The sequence below is a fragment of the Vulpes vulpes genome, chromosome 4 (assembly GCF_048418805.1).
Source record: "Vulpes vulpes isolate BD-2025 chromosome 4, VulVul3, whole genome shotgun sequence".
Classification (NCBI taxonomy): Eukaryota; Metazoa; Chordata; class Mammalia; order Carnivora; family Canidae; genus Vulpes; species Vulpes vulpes.
The window spans coordinates 129,080,451-129,099,817 of NC_132783.1; the positions used below are offsets into that span (position 1 = coordinate 129,080,451).

General features: G+C 44.8%; 1 protein-coding gene across 2 annotated transcripts in view; it reads right to left on the bottom strand.

Annotated features, from left to right (window-relative positions):
* EGFLAM (EGF like, fibronectin type III and laminin G domains) overlaps window positions 1-19,367 on the bottom strand; it is a 178,866-nt gene that overhangs the window by 29,896 nt on the left and 129,603 nt on the right. For both annotated transcript variants that reach the window (XM_026016715.2, XM_026016714.2), the window contains exons 12-16: window positions 18,688-18,832; window positions 15,214-15,403; window positions 7,080-7,205; window positions 5,481-5,724; window positions 2,065-2,176 (exon numbers count right to left, since the gene is read on the bottom strand). In XM_026016715.2, coding sequence (XP_025872500.1) covers window positions 2,065-2,176; window positions 5,481-5,724; window positions 7,080-7,205; window positions 15,214-15,403; window positions 18,688-18,832 — 817 coding nt within the window. The remainder of the gene's footprint in view (window positions 1-2,064; window positions 2,177-5,480; window positions 5,725-7,079; window positions 7,206-15,213; window positions 15,404-18,687; window positions 18,833-19,367) is intronic.

Here is a 19,367-nt window from a genome sequence, read left to right on the forward strand (position 1 = left end):
CATTCTCTGATATGGTAGCAATAGAAATCCTGAGGTGTGGTCTCTACCTTAGTGTTGTCTCTTCACTGTAGAATCCCAATGGTAAATCCCACGGTAAATCCCCATGGTAAATACCATGCCCTGAAGAGTTCCTTACTTATAATCAAAGGCCTTAACCCCACTATCTACAAATATTCCCATTCTGTACTTCTGTTCCTGTTAGACAATGTTTGTAGCTCAGGCCTACAGAGATACAATGCTTTTTTGAATTTATATTAAGTCAACACACAGTCAAGTCTATAGTTGTGAGCTTTTAATTCTATCTTGGACTAAAGTCGGCTCCTAGAATTTTCTGGATCATACCAGAAGTGACTCCTGTTCTCCCTTTAAAATCCATTTTCCTTCATCCATCTTCCTTCCTTCGTTCCTTCCTTCGTTCATTCGTTCATTCCTTCTTTCCTTCCTTCCTCCCTGTTTTTCTTCCTTCCCTCTCTCCTTCCCTCTTTCTTTCCACAAATACATACAGAATATTTTGTAGGTTTGAAGGGTGCTCACCTCTTGAAGCAGAACCCAGTTTTGAATTCTTCTAATCCTGAGGAGGTCCTTGGTTCTGACAAGACCTCCCACCACTGCCATCCCTGATGCTGGCCTCTGGACATACGTGTTCTTCCTTTTCACTTCTTCAACCAAATACCTCTTTCCTCACACAAAGTTTCTTTTTCTTCCTTTTCTTTTTTCTATCAATCTATTTTCTTTTGTCTTTTCTTTTTTTTTTTTTTTAGATTTTATTTATTTATTCATGAGAGACAAAGAGAGAGAGAGAGAGAGAGAGGGGCAGAGACATGGGCAGAGGGAGAAGCAGGCTCCATGCAGGGAGCCTGATGTGGGACTCGATCCCAGATCCCCAGGATCACACCCTAGGCTGAAGGCGGCGCTATACCACTGAGCCACCCGGGCTGCCTCCTACCAATCTATTTTCTTATCAGAATGCCCACATTCATTAATGTACTCTTTAAATCTGGTGATATACAGAACAAAGACTGTTGGGAATTAAAATAGCAGAAAATCTAAAGTTCCCTCTGTTTTGGGGAGACTAAACTTTTTGTGTGTAAAGAATCCTAATAGGTTATAATTTAAAACAAATCTCTCTCATGTCTTCTTAAAAATGTTATCTGCTTTGAACATGACCTTAGACACAAAATCATGGATGAAAGTTATAAACTTGAGTAGAAATTCTGTGCTCTTGAGGTCATGAGAGTACTTTCTTAACAAGTAACAAGTAAAGCTACATAGTGTTGACCATATGCCAGGTACTATTGTGTTTTACATATATAGTTCTTCTAATTTGCACAGCTCTATGGAGTCACTATGAAGTAGGCACTATTATCATCACCATTATCCCCATTTTATAGATGAGAAAACACACACTTGGAGGTCAGGTGACCCATTTGAGTTCACACTACTGCTAAATAATGGTGCTAGATGGAACCCAGGATCCTGGTATCAGACCTGTGTTCTTTTCTTTCTTTCTTTTTTTAATTTAAAGATTGTATTTATTTATTTGAGAGAGAGAGAGCATAAGAGGGGGCAGAGTGAGAGGGAGAAGCAGAGCACGGAGCACGGAGCCCGACACGGGACTCGATTCCAGGACTCTGAGATCATGACCTAAGCTAAAGGTAGACACTTAACCAACTGAGTCACTCAAGTGTCCCAGAGCTGTGTTGTCAGATGTGTGATCCGCACACCACTGGCCTGACCTCCAAGTCTGTGTCCTGACCTACTACATTATACACTGACTTAAACAAAGGCAGGGATTGATGGTAGGGGTGGCAAGGAATTTTTTAAATGCATTACTTGTATGAGCTCACTTAATACTTTCAACAACTCTATGAGTCCTCTACTTATTACCCCATTCACAGCCGAGAAATAGGAAAAGTTAAGTAACTTGCCCAGTGGGGAGCTTGGGTTTTAAAGGGAGCCAGTCTGGCACTAGAGACCATGTACTCAACCACTATACTGCTGCTTTTCTCAGCAGGACAGGAAGAAAACAGTAACTCAGTTCACACTAACGTGTGTCCTTCTTACCTCTGCCATTGCTTCCACGACCTTCTGCTTATCCACTTGTAAGATACCATTCTTTGCTGTGCGAGATACATGCAGCTCATGCCAGTGGCCTAGGGTGAGGGGATCTTCACTCCTGTTGAAGGAAGGAAACTGAACATAGGTTAGCATCATTGGTGTTATGGATAACATTCATGAATCTGCTCTGATGCAACTGACGCCAACCTTAGAAACCTGGTTTCATCTGGTCAAAAGAAAACAATCATTCCTGCTTAGTAAACACAGTTCTAGCTCCATTTATTGGACTCCCTTATGGTAGGAACATTGCAATTATTATTTTATTTATTCCTTATAACAAGGCTGAAATGTGGCTAAGATGAGCCTGGTTTTCTAGATGAGAGATGACAGGAGGGTGAGATGTGATCATAGTGGCATGTAAGCTTTGAAAAAGAGGAAATTACCTGGGTTATGGTGCAAAACACAGTTTCTTTGGTGTATTGATGTTTGCAGCATCTTTTGAAATGCATTAAAAATAGGATGGATGGAAGGATGAATGGTTGGACAGATGGATGGATATAAGGATAACTTGGCATGTGATAAAGCAAAAATAGCAAAATATAATTGTAAATGACAGATGAGAGGGTATAAAGATGTTTACTGGATAGTTCTTCCAACTTCTCTATAGGTTTGAAATTTCTCATAATAAAATATTGGGCGGGAGGATTCCATATTGTATGATATTGTGAAAAGGATTAAAGGCACTTTAAAAATTCGATTATTAATTCAAGGTGGAAGGGCTTGATGTTTAAATGTTACCCGTAGGAATTCTACACATTACTTTGGATAGTGAGGTATGCAAGAAGAGTATAATTATTGCATTTGTATTTCTAACAGTGTCTAGTTCCTGGCCTCCACTGAACCTCCTAATTATTTTTTGATCCTGGATCATCTTTAGAAAACTGTCAGGAATACCAATGGGCACAATTATTGAAAGGTCTCCACCCCCTCACTTGATTTTTTTGCTCTGGCAAATGCTTTTGTGATTTGTCCTTAGCAATTAGAATTTAATCACCTTGGCTAAATCGATATGCAATAAAGAAACCAGAGGCGCTCTTACAGCATCCCCATCTTCATGATAAGTAACAGCGCCTTGGTGGCGTTCTTGTCCTGCAGAGGTCATTCTCTGTCAATACCTGCCGTCCTCAGCACGCTCAGATTGATCTCAGCCATCACGAGCTCATTTCAATTGCCTCGATTTTTGAATCAAGCTCGTAATGAATTTGACCACCTTATCCTCTTCCTAAAGTTAAAATGATTTGGCCAATTCCACAAATTCCTTTGGCTTGGGCTTTCACTGAATGTTCTTCATCAAGCGCGAGGTCTTTGAAATGGTTTTCAAAATAAACATCTTGCAAAGGGGCGCCTGAAACACCAGCAGTAATCACTGTCCTCAGGTTACACTGGAGAGGGAATGGGACAGGGGTGCTTTCTTTGTCCCTTAGACACTGAGCATTGGCTTCCTTTTCATCACAACCCATACAGAGAATCCTTTCTCCAGGTGCTTTCCTGCCAGGCAGGGAACAGTAACTCATGTTAAAAAAATAAATAACATTAAAACCACCCTTTGTCTCAAATAGGCACAGAATTATAAAGGAGAGAAATGCTGGACACCAAGGTCCTCTGTGGCTGTGCCCACCCTGCAGTTGGAGCTGCCATTGTGGAAGTACAGGATGAGAGGCTGGGGGGATGGGGAGGGGGCAATCTGTCCAGGAGGAGGGATGATGAGCCCTGACCCTCCCCTCATGCTCTCTGGTCACTCCTTACCCAGGAGGAGGCCATCTGAAAACACAAGGTAATATTCAAGGTGTCTTCCCTTCTCCATTTGACTTACAGTTCTACAGGAATTCCTTAGACTGTTTTGCATAATCATATGTAAATTGAGTCAATTAAAGACCAACCAAAGTTGTCTTGAGACCTAGGATGTTTTTGCATAACCAGAGGTACAAAAATGTTTGTCCATGCCCCAAGGTAGGAAGCACATCACTGATGTGCAGGAATTCAGCTACAGGACAAAAATGAACTGTCTTTTTTAAGAACTGTTGAAACCTAGGGTGCCTGGGTGGCTCAGTGGTTGAGCATCTGCCTTAGGCTCTGCCCGGGGTCCTGGGATCAAGTTCCACATCCGGCTCCCAACAGGGAGCCTGCTTCTCCCTCTGTCTATGTCTCTGTCTCTCTCTCTGTGTCTCCCATGAATAAATTAAATGAAACATTAAAAAAAAAAAAAAGAACTGTTGAAAACTAATGCAGTAGGCATTTCCCATCAGCCATGAAAAATGACCAGCAGTGAAGGGGTGATGTATGGTCCTAACATCTCTCCCGCACGCTCTTCCTAAAAATGACAGTCTAGCAGTATGAATTATGATTGAATGCAGCCCACAATTTCCTTTAAAACAACCAGCACCAACTCATTTCCTGCTGCGGGGCACCATCGAGTGAAACATGGTAGTGAGTTTCAAAAGAGAATTCTCCAAATGTGGGAACGAGGACCGTGTCTGCATTAGATCAATTGGCAGGGCCTCTGGCTTGAAGGTGAAATCCACCATGGGAGGAGGACAGTAAGGAGAGAGAGGCATAAACAAATAAGAACATCTGTACCAACCATCCACAGGCTCTGAGGGAACCATAAAAACAGTGACACACTGTATGGGAACCGTCGATCCGCTAAGTAAATTAATAGAACAAGCTAGATAACAGGAGGAAAGGTTTGATGACTCGCAGTCAGTTCTGCAGCTATGAGCAAGTACTTTCAGAAGCACCTATTCACTGCCACCCTATTGAAACTACTCATCACACAGCCTTCCTGAGCATAGGGGTCAGGGATGAGTCTCTGCGATGGGTGATTCCTTGTCATTCTCTTAAATGGAGAATGGTAGGAGACTTGCTAAATAACTGCTACCATCAAACGAACACTGCAAGGGGACAGTGAAAATGGAAAGTGAGGTCACCAGGGACCTCTGGAAATGTCCAAGGACATTTCTGTTCATTCAGTTTCTGTTAATACTTCTTTATTCGTCATCATGTATTTGTTGAGTGCCCACCAAGTGTTGCTCTGAGCAGGTGCTGATTAATTACAATTCCTTGAGTTTCTCCCGATGGCACTGTGTGGCCTCACGTCTGAAGCCAGCCCGTTGGCCATAGGCTGAAGCAGAGAATCACTACGTGCTATAGTAGTTATTTGAGAAAAGGAAATCTTGCCAGGAGGAAAGCATGATCCATAAGGAAGCACGTCATCTGTAAACACCAGGACAAATTTCAGGAAAGACCATTGGGGAAGGGAGACAGGAAGGGTGCAAGCTACTAGGACAAAGTTATGTTTTTTCCAAAGTGACTGCTGTTTAGCTTTTGGGGTGAGGGGGTCCCCTAAAGGTCTTAGTGCTTACCTGAGAATACCGGTCCCAGAGCCACAGTCGAAGCGGAACTCCACGTGGCCCCCTGCCATGTTGATGGACAGGAAGTCTTTGCTGCCTGTGTCATAGCTGTACAGGAGGACGCCGTCACCCGAGTCAGGCCGAAATGTGATCTCAAACTCCGTAAAGGAAAGGTAATGCTGGGGTTCCAGGGGCCAGGGCATTGCAGCAAAGGATCTCAGGGACTCTCTGAATTGAGGAATGGTCAGGGTGAAAGCTGAGGAAAGAAGCATGTTATTAGAAATCCCTAATTATGGCAGAAATAGCCACGCTCTCTTCCTCCTGGGCACCGAGCTAAACTACGTCTCCCAGCGGCCCTCTGTTGGTTGGCTGGTGTAACCGAATTCCGGTCAGTGAAATGTGGGTGGGAGTATTATACAGCACTCCAGGTCTGACCCCTAAAACTCCCTTCCATCTTCCATGAGCCCTCTTGTCCCTCAACTGCTAGTGGCATGCAGGAAGCAAGGGGTGCCGATTCTAAGGTCCTGGCAGAGCCACTAGAAGGCCGGAGCCTGAATGACTACATTCCGAGGCCACCTCCCCGCCCCCCTACTGACCTGCAGTGATGCGTGATGCGAGCAAGGTTCAACCTTTATTATGTTAGGCTACAAAATATGACATGGTATGTTACAGCTTTGGCTTAGTGGAAATCATATGCCCTCTTTTAGGTAAAATAAGATTTGTTTGGGATTATGTAGAGTATTAAAAAAAAAAAATTTCTCCCAGGATGGTGTCTTAGGTCCAAATTTGAATCACTGGTAGAAAAGTGAAAACATGTGCAACTCGGCATGGTTTTCCAAAGTCTTTTAAATCTTTAAAACTTTCCATTATTCTATGTGTTTGTGTATGTACGTGTGTTTACAGGTATATATACACACGTTGGTATATAGATGTATTGCGACAAATGCAGACAGTATCGAGAAGTGGAATAATTCACTAGAACAGTATAAAGACAAAGAAACAAGACGACTTATGTCCCATCCCTTTGTTAATGATTCTGTGTATATCCTCCCAACCTATTCTCTGAAACTGTCAGATATTCTAAGGAGCAAGAGCTGCGAATGCTCCAAATTCAGTCTGGTACAGACCATACACATAGAAGCTTTCCAAGGTTCTTTGAGGGCCAAGAAGAGCTGCCCCCAAAGCCTGGCCCAAGAGCATCCTAAAATGAATATATCTTTGGTTGGTTTGACACTTTGACACTCATAGACATTCCAACCTGATTTAAAAGAGGAGGGGCACCTGGGTGGCTCAGTTGGTTAAGCATCTGACCTCAGCTCAGGTCATGATCTCAGAGTCCTGGAATCCAGTTCTGCGTTGGGGCTCCCTGCTCAGCAGGGGGTCTGCTTCTCCTTCTGCCTCTGCCCCTCCCACTCATGAGCACACACGCTCTCTCTCTCTCAAATAAATAAATAAAATATTTTTTAAAATTCTCTCATGCCTCCCAGCAATGCATGAATTTTAGTCCCATAAAAATGTATGGGATTTTGCTAAAAGCACATTCATAAAAAATTACATCAACATGAATTAACAGTGCAGACAGAAATCGCAATCAACTTGCTTCTTTCTCACCATCTTCACAGTGTCGCCCTTTAAATCCAAGGGGACAGAGGCAAATGTAGGAGTCGGCGTTGACTGCCATGCAGGTGCCACCATTGATACACGAGGCTTCGTCACAGAGTCCACTGCTGCATTCCCCTAAATACGGAACAGGAATTACAAAACCGATCCATCATGTGAGCCAGGCGATCATCAGGCGATGATGCTGATCATGTCAACAGCTCAGAGCTCTGAATAAATGCAGTTCAGTTCCCACTCCTGTTAATTTGTACCCCTGCACAACTGCAAAAGAGCTTTCAGGATAAGTGGAACATACCTTTCATTTTAATTTGATTTTGGCCTGTTCTTTATGAAGAGCCACAGAATCTTTAAAACAGGGTGGACACAATAAATCAAATACTAAACTGTTGGAGAGTTTTATGACCACTGATGAGGATGAATGAGTTGTTTTTGCTTTAATTCATCTCTCTCTCATTCCCACAAGAATGTGTTTCAATTCTTCCAACGTCAATATGGTATTTCTGTTAAAAGCGTTCTAGTTTGTATGGCCCCAATTACCATAAGTTCTGCCACCCTGTGGATTCAGAGCTGAGGCAATAAGGTAGGCACTGGTGCCATGTCTAACGTATCATCTGGCCTGAACTGTCCACTCTTTTCTGGGGCAGGGAGGGGAGAGGGGGCTCCATAATATCTCAGCATGTGCCTTCCAGAATCCCTAGTTCTACCTCCAAAGTTACGATCTTACGGGAGACAGGAAGGTGGCCTGGAGCAGAAAGCAGTGAGAGATTCAACACCAAATGGGTCCATTCTCTTTACCAAACACGTATCAGAGGGGCCCATACAGAGTGTATTTTAACATTGTCAAGTTCATCAGATGAAGAGGAAACATGGAATTCTCCTATGTGGCTTTTTTTTGTTTCTTCGGGTCTTCTTTTTCTCTTTGTATATAAGAAATAGGAGGGCCACTACCTGGCCCAGAATAACATAGGTCAGTACCAAACACTTCTTCCCTGGATGGAGGCAAAGGGCACATCTCTGATTGAGGATTTGGCTCTGTGCCCTGCAGGCGGTGATGCTGTGCCCGCCTGAGCTGGAAGCCCACCCTCCACCCCTGGGACATGAAGCCCCCCCCTTGGTCTGGTGCTGTCATCTGGGCAGGGCAAGCCTCTTCACCTTTCCTCCTCTGCCCTCTGCGTGTGTGGAGCTGGTGCAGTCTGCTTCCATGCTCAGCCTCACTGGGAAGAGGTGTGCACCCAGGCCAGGAGGCTGACCTCAGGGCCCCCACCCCGGGGTTCCACTCGAGCCCTTCCAGAAGGCTCGTGGCTGCAGCCGGGGTGTGGGCTGGCCTTGGCGAATTCCAGCGGGGCTCTCGGAAGTTCAGGTGGAGTGAGGGGTCTGCAGCCACGGCCTGAGCACACGGCCAGCGTCCCAGCTCCGGGGGGAGGCTCACCTAGACCCACGGGAGCTGAACCCACAGCCCCTGCGCCCCACGGATCTCGGGGGCTGGGACTCCTCCCATAGGAGGACATGGGGTCCTCAGGTTATTTTAGATGTACATGGGAAAATATTACTTTATATATTTGTGTTGTGACTATATTTGAAGAGGTGGGAGTAGGGCGGGGGGGTGTTTCCTCGTGGAAGCACGTCTGGGCCGATTCTGCAGCTGCGGTGCCCACAGGTGGAGGCAGGGAAAAGGGGACGAAATCCCAGGGGGAGGGCTCCCGGCCGGCAGGGTGATAGCAGAGGAACAGGACAGAAAGTGGGGACACGGGGAAGGCAGAAGTAGCCGGTTCCTTCTGGAAGGTGGAAGCGAGGCAGACGCTAGCTCAGCCTCGGGGGTCCTAGCTCGGCTGGGTGACAGCGGCGGGAAGTGGCTGCTCGGCGGCACAGGCGGGCCTCGCTGGCTCCAGGCCTAAGCCTATGGGGACGAGGAAACCTGCCCCGCTCAGCCCCTGGCCCAGCCCCCTGCACACAGGTGGGGCAGTGGCGACACGGGGGCGACCCTGACACAGGATGACCCTGATGCCACCAATGGGGCTTCCTGAGAGAGGGCGGAGATAGGGCCCGGGGATAGGGCCCCCTGGAACTCCCAGGGAAGCAGCGGAGGGTGAGGAGCCAGCAGAGAAGACAAAGGGACAAGAGGCCCGAGGGCTCGGAGGACCAGGGCTGGTTGTCGGGAGCTCAGGGAGGGGTCTGGGTTAATGCTGCTGAGAAGCCCAGGGAGACAAGCTGTGTTTTTTGTTTTATTTTTTTTTAAGATTTTACTTATTTATTATTATTATTCATGAGAGACACACAGAGAGAGGCAAAGACACAGGCAGAGGGAGAATCAGGTTCCATGGGAGAAGCAGGTTCCATGCAGGAGCCCAACACGGGACTCGATCTCGGGACTCCAGGATCCCACCCTGGGTGAAAGGCAGGCGCTCAACCGCTGAGCCACCCAGGTGTCCCAAGCTGCGGGTTTTGTAAAGAGATGGCCATGCATGGTTTTAGGAGAGCTATTTTGCTGTCAGTGGAAGGCAGAAGCCCCACTACAGGAATTCACACGGGGGCCTGCTGGAGTTGGGTCTAGAGAGAGCAGAGCAAGCTTTCTAAGCTGGGAGGGTAGCAGGACAGTGTGAAGGGCAGCACTGGTTGGTGGGGGGGGGGGGTGGTTAGGGGGTTGGTGGGGAGGGTTAGGGGGTACCTGAGGCAAGTGTGAATAGGCCAGAGTGTGGGGGGGTGTCCATGAAGTTAGGTGGGAAACACATTCATCTTTATTTTCCCTCACTCCCAATTAGAACTGTTTCCTTCAGCAGCAAACTCTAAGGACTAGCAGTTCTTGTGGCCTGTGAGCAATAGACCCAAGTAACTGTCACATCGCGTTCCATTTGTGGCAGATATCTCAAAATGTCTGTTTATGCTAATTACTACCTTGAAACCACAGTAGCTATTGCACTCACCATTAAATAATCCTGTTCTTTAATGCTTTATAAAGAAACCCAGACATGACTACAATAACAAAACTTAAAAACATTGTGCAGCTTTATTTCAAATTCAGTGTTTCCTATCATGGATCTTACTCTCTGCATTTAAAAACATTCATTTTTGAGGGGTGCCTGGCTGGCTCAGTTGGTAGGACATGTGACTCTTGATCTCAGGATCAAGTTTGAGCCCCATGGTGGGTGGAGAGATTATTTAAAAATAAAATCTTAGGGTGTCTGAGTGGCTCAGTGGGTCAAGCATCCAACTCTTGATTTTGGCTCACGTCATGATCTCAGGGTCGTGAGATGGAGCCCTGAGTCGGGCTCTGCAATGGGGGCATAGAGCCTGCTTAGGATTCTCTCTCTCCCTCTGTCCAACCCCCCGGCTGTGGTCTCTCACAAAACAAAACAAAACAAAAACCTCAAAAAAATAATAAAAACATCATTCTTAGAAGAGTTCATTGGCTTCACCAGACTGCCAGAGAAATTCATGGCACACAAAAGGTTAAGAACCCTTGGGTTACTGAAGTGATAATCCTGGTAGCTAGGTCCAGGATATAGGGAAGGATGGGTGCAGAGTGGAAATTAAAAGGTTAGTTTTAGAAAGCAGGAAAACTTTCAACTCTGAAAATGGGAGAAAAGAAGCTGGTTTGCAAGGTCATGTGCCTAGCGCACTGGCCCGACCTCATCAATATATAAAATAACTTTTGTTGACATTGAACCTACCAGATGCCAACTTGTGTTTACACAAGACAATGAAGTGAGGGCAGGAGAGAAGTGAAGCTGGAATATCATGGGGTGAAATACATCCAGGACATGTGGACAGTGAGGAACCTTGTCTCCCAATCCATAACTGAGGCCTTTCTGTTTCCCCTTCTGAGGATCTGTCAACTCAGTCCACACCGCTGCTACCACCACCAGCATGGAGCAAACCACCATTCATTGATCTCGACTATCGTCCCGGCCTCCCAGCCAATTGACATGTGCATCCTGAATGCTGCTTCCAATAAGCTGTCCGCGGCCAGAGGGATCTTTTCAAAACACAGACTACATCATAGTACCCACCTCCCCCTTAGACTCCCACTGGGACAAGCCATTTCCTCTGCCCGGAATGTTCTTCCCTCTCTTATCTGCCTTAAAAGAAAAATGCTTCAGATAGCAACTTCTCATTATATCCTCGGAATGCCTTCCCGGACCTCCAGCTCAGAAAATTCCCTTATAACACACTGTTATTGTGCTGTCACTTCTCCTTTGTAACACTTACACCAAATTGTGATTTTACATTTACTTGTGTGATTGTTTGATCAATTTGGTCTCTCCTTGGGGCAGCTACAGGAGGGCTGAGCCAGGGATCTTGTCTTTCTTATTCATTACTTTATCCCCAGCACCCAGCATCATGATTGTCATTAAGCAGATGCTTAAAGAAGTACCTTGGGGCACCTGGGTGGCTCAGTGGTTGAGCTTCTGTCTTTGGCTCAGGGTGTGATCCCGGGGTCCCAAGATCGAGTCCCGCATCGGGCTCCCCGCAGGGAGCCTGCTTCTCCCTCTGCCTATGTCTCTGCCTCTCTCTCCATGTTTCTCATGAATAAATAAAAATAAAATCTTTTTTTTTTTTTTTAATAAGTATCTTGAGGGAAAGAATGACTAAAAGAGTGATAAGCCCATGGTGAGATCCATGGACACCTCAGACCTCCCAACTCTCACATAACTTAGGAACCTGGCTTTGTCATATTAACCCAGCGGGATGTGAAGATCCAAGACAGGATTGGAAAAAAAGGTGTGCTGGTGGCTTAGGTTTGAGAATGTGGGTGGGAATGATAACAGAAAAGTTTAGGCCAGAGCATGCAAAGTTTTGCTGAGATTGCTGACTAGTCTAGAATATGAGTTTAGAGAGAGGCCAATCACTAGGAATAATCTAATGAAGGAGAGGATGTGGAAGGCTTGAGGAATGAAGGGCCCTTCCGAGGAGTGGTGGCAGGCTGAGGGGAGGTAGGGAGGAGGACAGAGAAAACCCTGTGGTTGCCTACAGCAGTGCCAAGTCAGAAGGCCCAGGCAGAGGAACCATGACTCTGCTACTATCATTACCTTCTTCTGGAAGCCTGCATCTCTACCAGGAAGTCACTGCTCTTTGTAGGAGCCCGTCTTCCCCACGGTGGCATTGCATTTAATTTAAAAGCACTTGAATTTTTGAAGGACTGACTCAGAGGAAGGCTAGTATGGAGGCTGAGGGAGAACAGCAGCCCTTTCTAGTATGCCAGGGTGAAAAATGGGGAAAAAAAATGAAAAAAAGGCAAAGTGACTGATGCCTGCCATTAAGGTTCCTTAGAGGGCTCCTAGTCATCAAATAATCCAAGAATTGCTTCAGGGGAGCCCAGAGCCAGCAAGGTGGGCCTGCCTCGTGCCATCTGCGCAATGGATGGAGAGGCTGGTTTCATACCATGTGAGGATTTTAAAACGCTGCCAGAAATTGGTCCTCGCTCAACTTCACAATGTCTTAACTACCTGTCAGAGGTTACCATGCAGCCTCGAGACTATAGATCTGTCCTTTGGGGCTGTTTCCCTGTTAGGTCAATGAAGAGAAAAAAAAAAGAACTTATACTCTGCTTGATGGGTAGAGTCAGAATGAGAATAATAATATTAATAACAAGAAATATTTGCAACATGTTTGCTATGTGTAAGGTTTTATTCTTAGTACTTTATATCCACCACAACTCCTCTGAACAAAGTAATCTGATGAGGAAGTTACTAAACAAATTCATAGGTTGAAGCCTTAACCCCCAATATGACTGTATTTGGAGACACGGCCTTTGAGAAGGTAATTAAGGTTAAATGAAGTCTTAAGGGTGGGACCTAATCCAATCTGACCAGTGACCTTATAAGAAGAGGAAGACATCAGGGATATAGGCACAGACAAAAGGCCACCTGAGGACACAGTGAAAGGATAGCCATCTACAAGCCAAGGAGGAAGGCCTTGGGAGAAACCAAACCTGGAGTTCCAGCTTCCAGAACTGTGAAAAATAATATTCTTAAAACCACCCAATCTGTGGTATTTTGTTGTGGCAGCCCTAATAGATTAAAATGATCACTGAATCAATCTTAGAATTATCTATCTGCTTTCAGTGATGGAATAAATGTCTTTATTGCTTTAAAAACAATCCTAGTCTATCCAAAAAAAAAATATGCTGGAACAACTGGACATCCACATGCAAAAAAGAAAAAAATCTAGACGCAGACCTTACACCCTTTGCAAAAGTTAACTCAAATAAGTAGATCACAGACCTAAATGTGAAACACAAAACTATGAAACTTCTAGAAGGTAGTGTGGATAAAAACCTAGATGACCTTAGGTAAGGCACTGACTTTTCAGAGACAACACCCAAGGCACAACCCTTGAGAGAAATTAAATAAGCTCAATTTCATTAAAATTAAACATTTCTAATCTATGAAAGGCAATTCTCAAGGGAATGAAAGGATAAGCCACAGATTGGGAGAAAATATTTGTAAAAGACACATCTGATAAAGGACTATTGTTATATATATATATATAGGACAATATATATATTTTTTTTTCTTAAAGTTGAACCAAAAGAAAACAATCTGATTTTAAAAATCGGCTAAAGACCTTGACATACTTCAGCAAAAAAGATATACCGATGGTAAATAAATACATGAAAAGAGGCCCCACATAGTATGTCATTAAGGGAATGTAAATCGCAACAATGAGATACCACTACACATCTGTTAGAATCCAGAACTCTGACAGCACCAAATGCCAACCAAAGTGTGGAGCAACAGGAACCCCAAGCATTCCAGGTGGGAATGCAAAATGGTACAGCTACTCTGGAAGACAGTTTGGCAGTTCGTCACAAAGCTAAACATACTCTTACTATGTGATCCAACAGTCGCTCTCCTTGTTGGTATTTACCCAAAGAAGTTGAAAATTCACGTCCACCCAAAAAACCTGCACACACACTGATGTTTATAGCAGTTCTAGTCCTAATTGCCAAAACTTGGAGGCAACCAAGATGCCCTTCAGTAGGCATGATAGACATGCCAGCAGTATATATAGATGATGGAATATCACCCAGCACCAAGAAGAAATGAGCCATCAAGCCATGAAAAGGCGTGAATGAAACTTGGATGTAGGTCACCAACTGAAAGAATCCAATATGAGAACGCTACTTACTATATGACTCCAACTACATGACATTCTGGAAAAGGCAAAATCATAGAGAATATTAAAAAAGTAGTGGTTGCCAGAGGTTGGGGGTGGGGAGAGAGGAGAAGGAAAAATGAGCAGAGCAAAGAGGGTTTTTAGAAGAGCAAAACCATTCTGTACGACACCGTAATGATGGGTATATGTTACTGGTTTGTCCAAACCTGTAGAATGCACAACGCCATGAGTGAACCATAATAGGAACTGTGGACTTTGGGTGATAGTGATGAGTCGGTGCAGGTTCATCAGTTGTAACAAAATACCACCCAGTGGCATGCTGGTAACAGGGGAGGCTGTGCATGTGGGAGCAGAGGGGATATGGGAAAACTCCGTACCTTTCCCTCAATTTTTTTTGTGAACCTTAAACTGCTGAAAAAATAAAGTCTTAATAAGAAACAAAATAGAAAAAAAAGTCCTAGCTCTGTCTGCTCTTTTGGATAGTTCTATTTTATTTTTACAAGCTCCAGTTTCTTCATATTTTATACATGAAGAAATAATAATAATCGCTACTTCCGAGAGCTAGTGCAAGGAATTAAGGGAGGGCACAGGAGAAAGTGTTGGACACAGTGGTTAAAAATTAGAACTTGGCCATTCCTCTTGGAAGCAGAGAGCCTGTGAAGGCTCTTCTTACATTACTGTGTTAGCTTTTCTGCTGGACCACATGAGGAAGGGTGAATTGCTTGTTGCTTTGTCGGATAAGACCATGCCATGCTTCATGAAGAAGGCCAAGGGCAGCAGGACATAACCAAGGGTTTGGTGCGCCATATTGTTTACCATGCCTTGCTCTTCAGGCTCAGGTCATCATGTCTGCAAAGCACCAACCTCACCGCTTGGGCCCACCTCCCTCCTGAAGTTCTGCATTAACCCAGTGGCCTAGGGTTACAATCCATGACACTGCTCACCTCCCTGGCCCCCACCAGAAAGGCCATCCCACAAGAGTACCCTGGCCCACTGGGCAACCACTTACCCACGTCGGCCCCACTGAATGCTCCTCCCAGGGGCCAGGGCCTCATGTCGATTCTCTTCCCATTAATGGTGAGCGACTGCACACAGCCTTGAAAGCCTCTGTTTGTTCCTGTTGATCTGACCAGCCAGTATGCACTGGGAGCCCCACCAAGATAGAGGGGCGTGCGGAAGGTAACTTTACTGTACTGGCCCTTTAAGAAAGATGAAAACCGTAACTCACTAACCAAAATCAAAAGCCAAAACACGGCAGATTTTAATGAGGGACATGGTTAAGATGCACTTTACAGCCCCACTGCCTTCCTCCATCTGTGTTTATGTTTACAACATTGCCCTACTGGAAAAGTAAACCCACAGTTACCGTAGGAAACCCAGTGAGGGCTGTGTTTGGAGAAGGAATGGTTTTGAAACGCCTAGAAGGGAAAGGAAGGTAGGTCAGAGCCAAGAGCAACCCAACAGGCAGGGCACGGTGCTGGGCATCCAAAAAAAACTTTCTCTTTCCAGTCCTGACACCAACTTACTGTGTACCTTGGATGAATCATAGGGCTCTTGTGTGTCTCAAAAGGTGATAATGCTAATTTTGTATATATGTGCGCTAACACTTACCTTTCACTCTCCTAGTCGCCCTCATACTAGGTCCTGCGAGAAATACTGTGTTTGGGGGTGTGGGGGTAGGATGGTCACACAGTGTTGCAAAATATTTTGAAATTTGCTCATGGATACAACTTGTGTGTATGTGTGTGTACCTACAGGTAGGTAGGGACATTTCTAATCTTAGAGAAAACCACAATCTGGATTGTAGGTTTTAAGGTTACAAAATACAGACTTGAACATTAGGTGGAACAAAATTAAGGTGACTGGTCATGTGTTGTTGTTGTTGTTGTTGTTTTTTATTACAGAAATACTGCATTCATTTGGATTAAAGGGGACTGGGGGAAAAGCATGGCACCAGAATTTATAAAAAGTCCGGAATGTAAGCCACTAAAATGTAATCTTTATCTTTTATACTTTTGTTGCCAACAAATAGAACGTCTAATGATTACTTTATCTTTTCTAATGAATAGGTAAGAATCATTTATAAATAATAGATTGAATATGAGCTGGGCAGCTTTAAAGTGCTTACAGTGGATTTTAAGGATTGTTTGCCAGCCACTGGGCATACTGCTTTCGTTACATGGATTGAGCGCCCTGTCCTCAGAATTCACTGCTGGATCATCTCCCCTCTGTTCCCTGATCCAGGACCACAGCAAGGGCCTGAAAACCCAATCCTTTTTTCCTTTCCTGGACCATTATGTGCATCATAAGGGTAGGTGGTTCCTCTGAGCATCCCTTACAACATCCCAGGCAATAGTCTGGTAAAGCCTGGCCTTTACTGTCCTCTGACGAGGGTTGCTCTGGGTTCTGGAACCTACTTTACCTGCTATGCAAAGAATGAGAAGTGCCTTGGAGTTTGCCTTCCCCCAGGACTGCACTTAACAGTTTTTGATGGGTGCCGAAGTGTGAAAGTCCAGTTCCCTTGCTTTGGGTTGGGATCACTCTGAGGTGTAACTTATACTGCAGTTTCCCTACAGAATCAGGCTGAAGCCAGACCCTGAAAAACTTTGTAAACCATTATTTAAGAATCAGAATCACTATCTCCCAAGACAGTTTACTAAACATTCCACAGCTGCTGTACTGCGTATATGGCTCACTAGCAAGTCCTGGTCGTAGGGAGGCAAATGTTGTCCTGAGAATCCATAAAATTATATGCCTCTTGCAATCAATTCTTATATTCATTAAAAGTATTGATCCTTAGGTTTGGAAAAGATACAAAAACTCATGGAGTCCAAGCTCTCATTGACTTCCCTACCAAAAGGTTTTGGTAACATGCTTTGAACACCCCCAAGGACAGGGAACCATCTCCTGAGATAGAGGTAGTTTATTGCACGTTTGTACACCTTTGTATGATTAAGTGGAGTTAAAATTACTTTCTTAGGCTCCCCCCATGCAACTTCACCTCGATGGTCCACAGAGTAAGTCCTTCTTCCATAAAACTCTCTTTCTGAGTCTATGATAAAAAGGCATCATCTACACCTTCATCTTCTTTTCTTTCCTCCAAACTAAACACTGCTCCTTCTATCAACCATTCTAAGGATTTCAAGTCAGTTTCCTGTTTCAATGGCTGCTGTCTAAACATGCTGCAATTTGTCTGTGGTCCTCTTAGGGTGCATTCACAGATCTGAATGCAAGCCTCTTAGAGGATCTGAGTCACCACTAGAACACTGGAAGCTATATCCAGAGCTACCACAATATAATAGGATTATCACCTCCATTTTTCTAGATGCTATGCCTCTATTAATGCAACTTACAATTTCTTTAGTTTGTTGTTACCACATGGCTCTGCTTATTAACCTCTATTGGATTTCCTTGCTTTAAACCATAAGACATTTTCATATGTATTGCTTCTATTACAGCTTCTCCATCCTATATTCACCATCAGTATTTGGGATCCAAGTTCAAAGCTTCTTTATTCCTATCAAATTTAATTATATTAGGGCTATTGTTCTGGCATTTATGTGATTCTATAGTTCATTTATCCTGTCTTTTTTTCCTTAGAAATACATGCACATATGCATAAGTGACCTCCCTGGATTCATATTCACTATATTTGGATTCTTGTTCCTTTGAAGCCACTGGGGCCCAACTGGGAATCAACAAGCCATGGCCCTTTGTGAGACATGTCTTGTCAATAAAACATAGTGAAAAGTCCAGGTAGGGAGGAAGCCGCACACATACACACAAAGGCTTTCTTCCTACATTTTTTCCTCAGAGAATACAGACACCTGCCTGATTATAATTACAGACTCAGTTCCTTGGCAGGTTGCTAATCCAAACTGTTGTTCTAAACGTGGACCTAAAATTGCCTAGAGCATGACCAATATGTGAATACCTAGATGGTTTACTGAGTAGCCCACCAGTTAAATTGTCTTGCCGCTTCCTATAATCATGGCTCCCCAAAATGGTAGATGAAAGGATCATTCCTGCATATTCAACCAAATGAACTTTTTGGGACTATTTTCTAAAGCCATAATTGCAACACCCCTGCCGTAAAAGCAAGCTTTGTGTTTGGCACTAATAATGGCTTCTATTCTTACAATACAGGCCTCCTTCTAGCCCCGGCTTCGATGTCCTTGTGGAAAAAAGAACATGCCCCTGAGCACAAGGCCAAGTGCATGTTTCTGTGCACACCCCTTCCCCTCCTCTCCCAATGATGATGCTTGCAAATTTGATTCTTCTCATGTAGCTGTGGATGGATGTGTGCCCTGAAAGCCGACCTGGAATGCTAAAATCCAGCAGGGGCACCTCAGAGCTTGGTTGCCTGGGTTCACCATGAAAACCAGCCCAGCCCAGTGGAGCTCAAGCCCTACAGGTCTGTCCTGTGCGGGGGCTGCTGATGGTGCATGGGGGGGGGTGGGCCGGGCGAGGAGCTGGCACTCACCTGGGACTTGCCAGTCACTGGGGTGCCGTTGTTCAGCTGCAGCAGCCCGTTCAGCCCATCTCTGTAGAGCATCACGGTGTGCCAGCTCCCTAGTCGGATTTTGGTTTCACTTATGAGGATGGCAACCCCGGTTCCACAGTTAAACCTGTGGGGAGGAAAGGAAGGAAAAGGAGGAAAAGGCTCAACCAGCTCATCGTGTTTTCAGACCCTGTGGACACCACTTCTGGGGTGATGGCTTCTTTGAGAGCCAATCTGTTCAGTTATGTTTATGAATATCAAGAGCTGCGTTTATGAATATCGAGAACTGTTTAAATCTCTACGTGAAAGAGCTGGACACCTGCTCTCTGGGCCAATCTCAGTCTAGTTTTCTTTAATTTTGCCCATAGACCCTTCAAATGTGGAGATGTGGGGTCTTCTTCAACCTGATTTTCATCTATCTATCTATCTATCTATCTATCTATCTATCTATCTATCTATCACCTAGAGAGAGGGGGGAGACACAGGTAGAAGGAGAAGCAGGCTCCTTGCAGGGAACCTGATGTGGGACTTGATTCCAGGACCCCTGGGATCACAACCTGAGCCAAAGTTAGATGCTCAGCTACTGAGCCACACAGACGCCCCTCAACCTGATTTTCTCTGAAGCTTCAAAAACGATGGGCAACTAATATCTCCCCCAACCT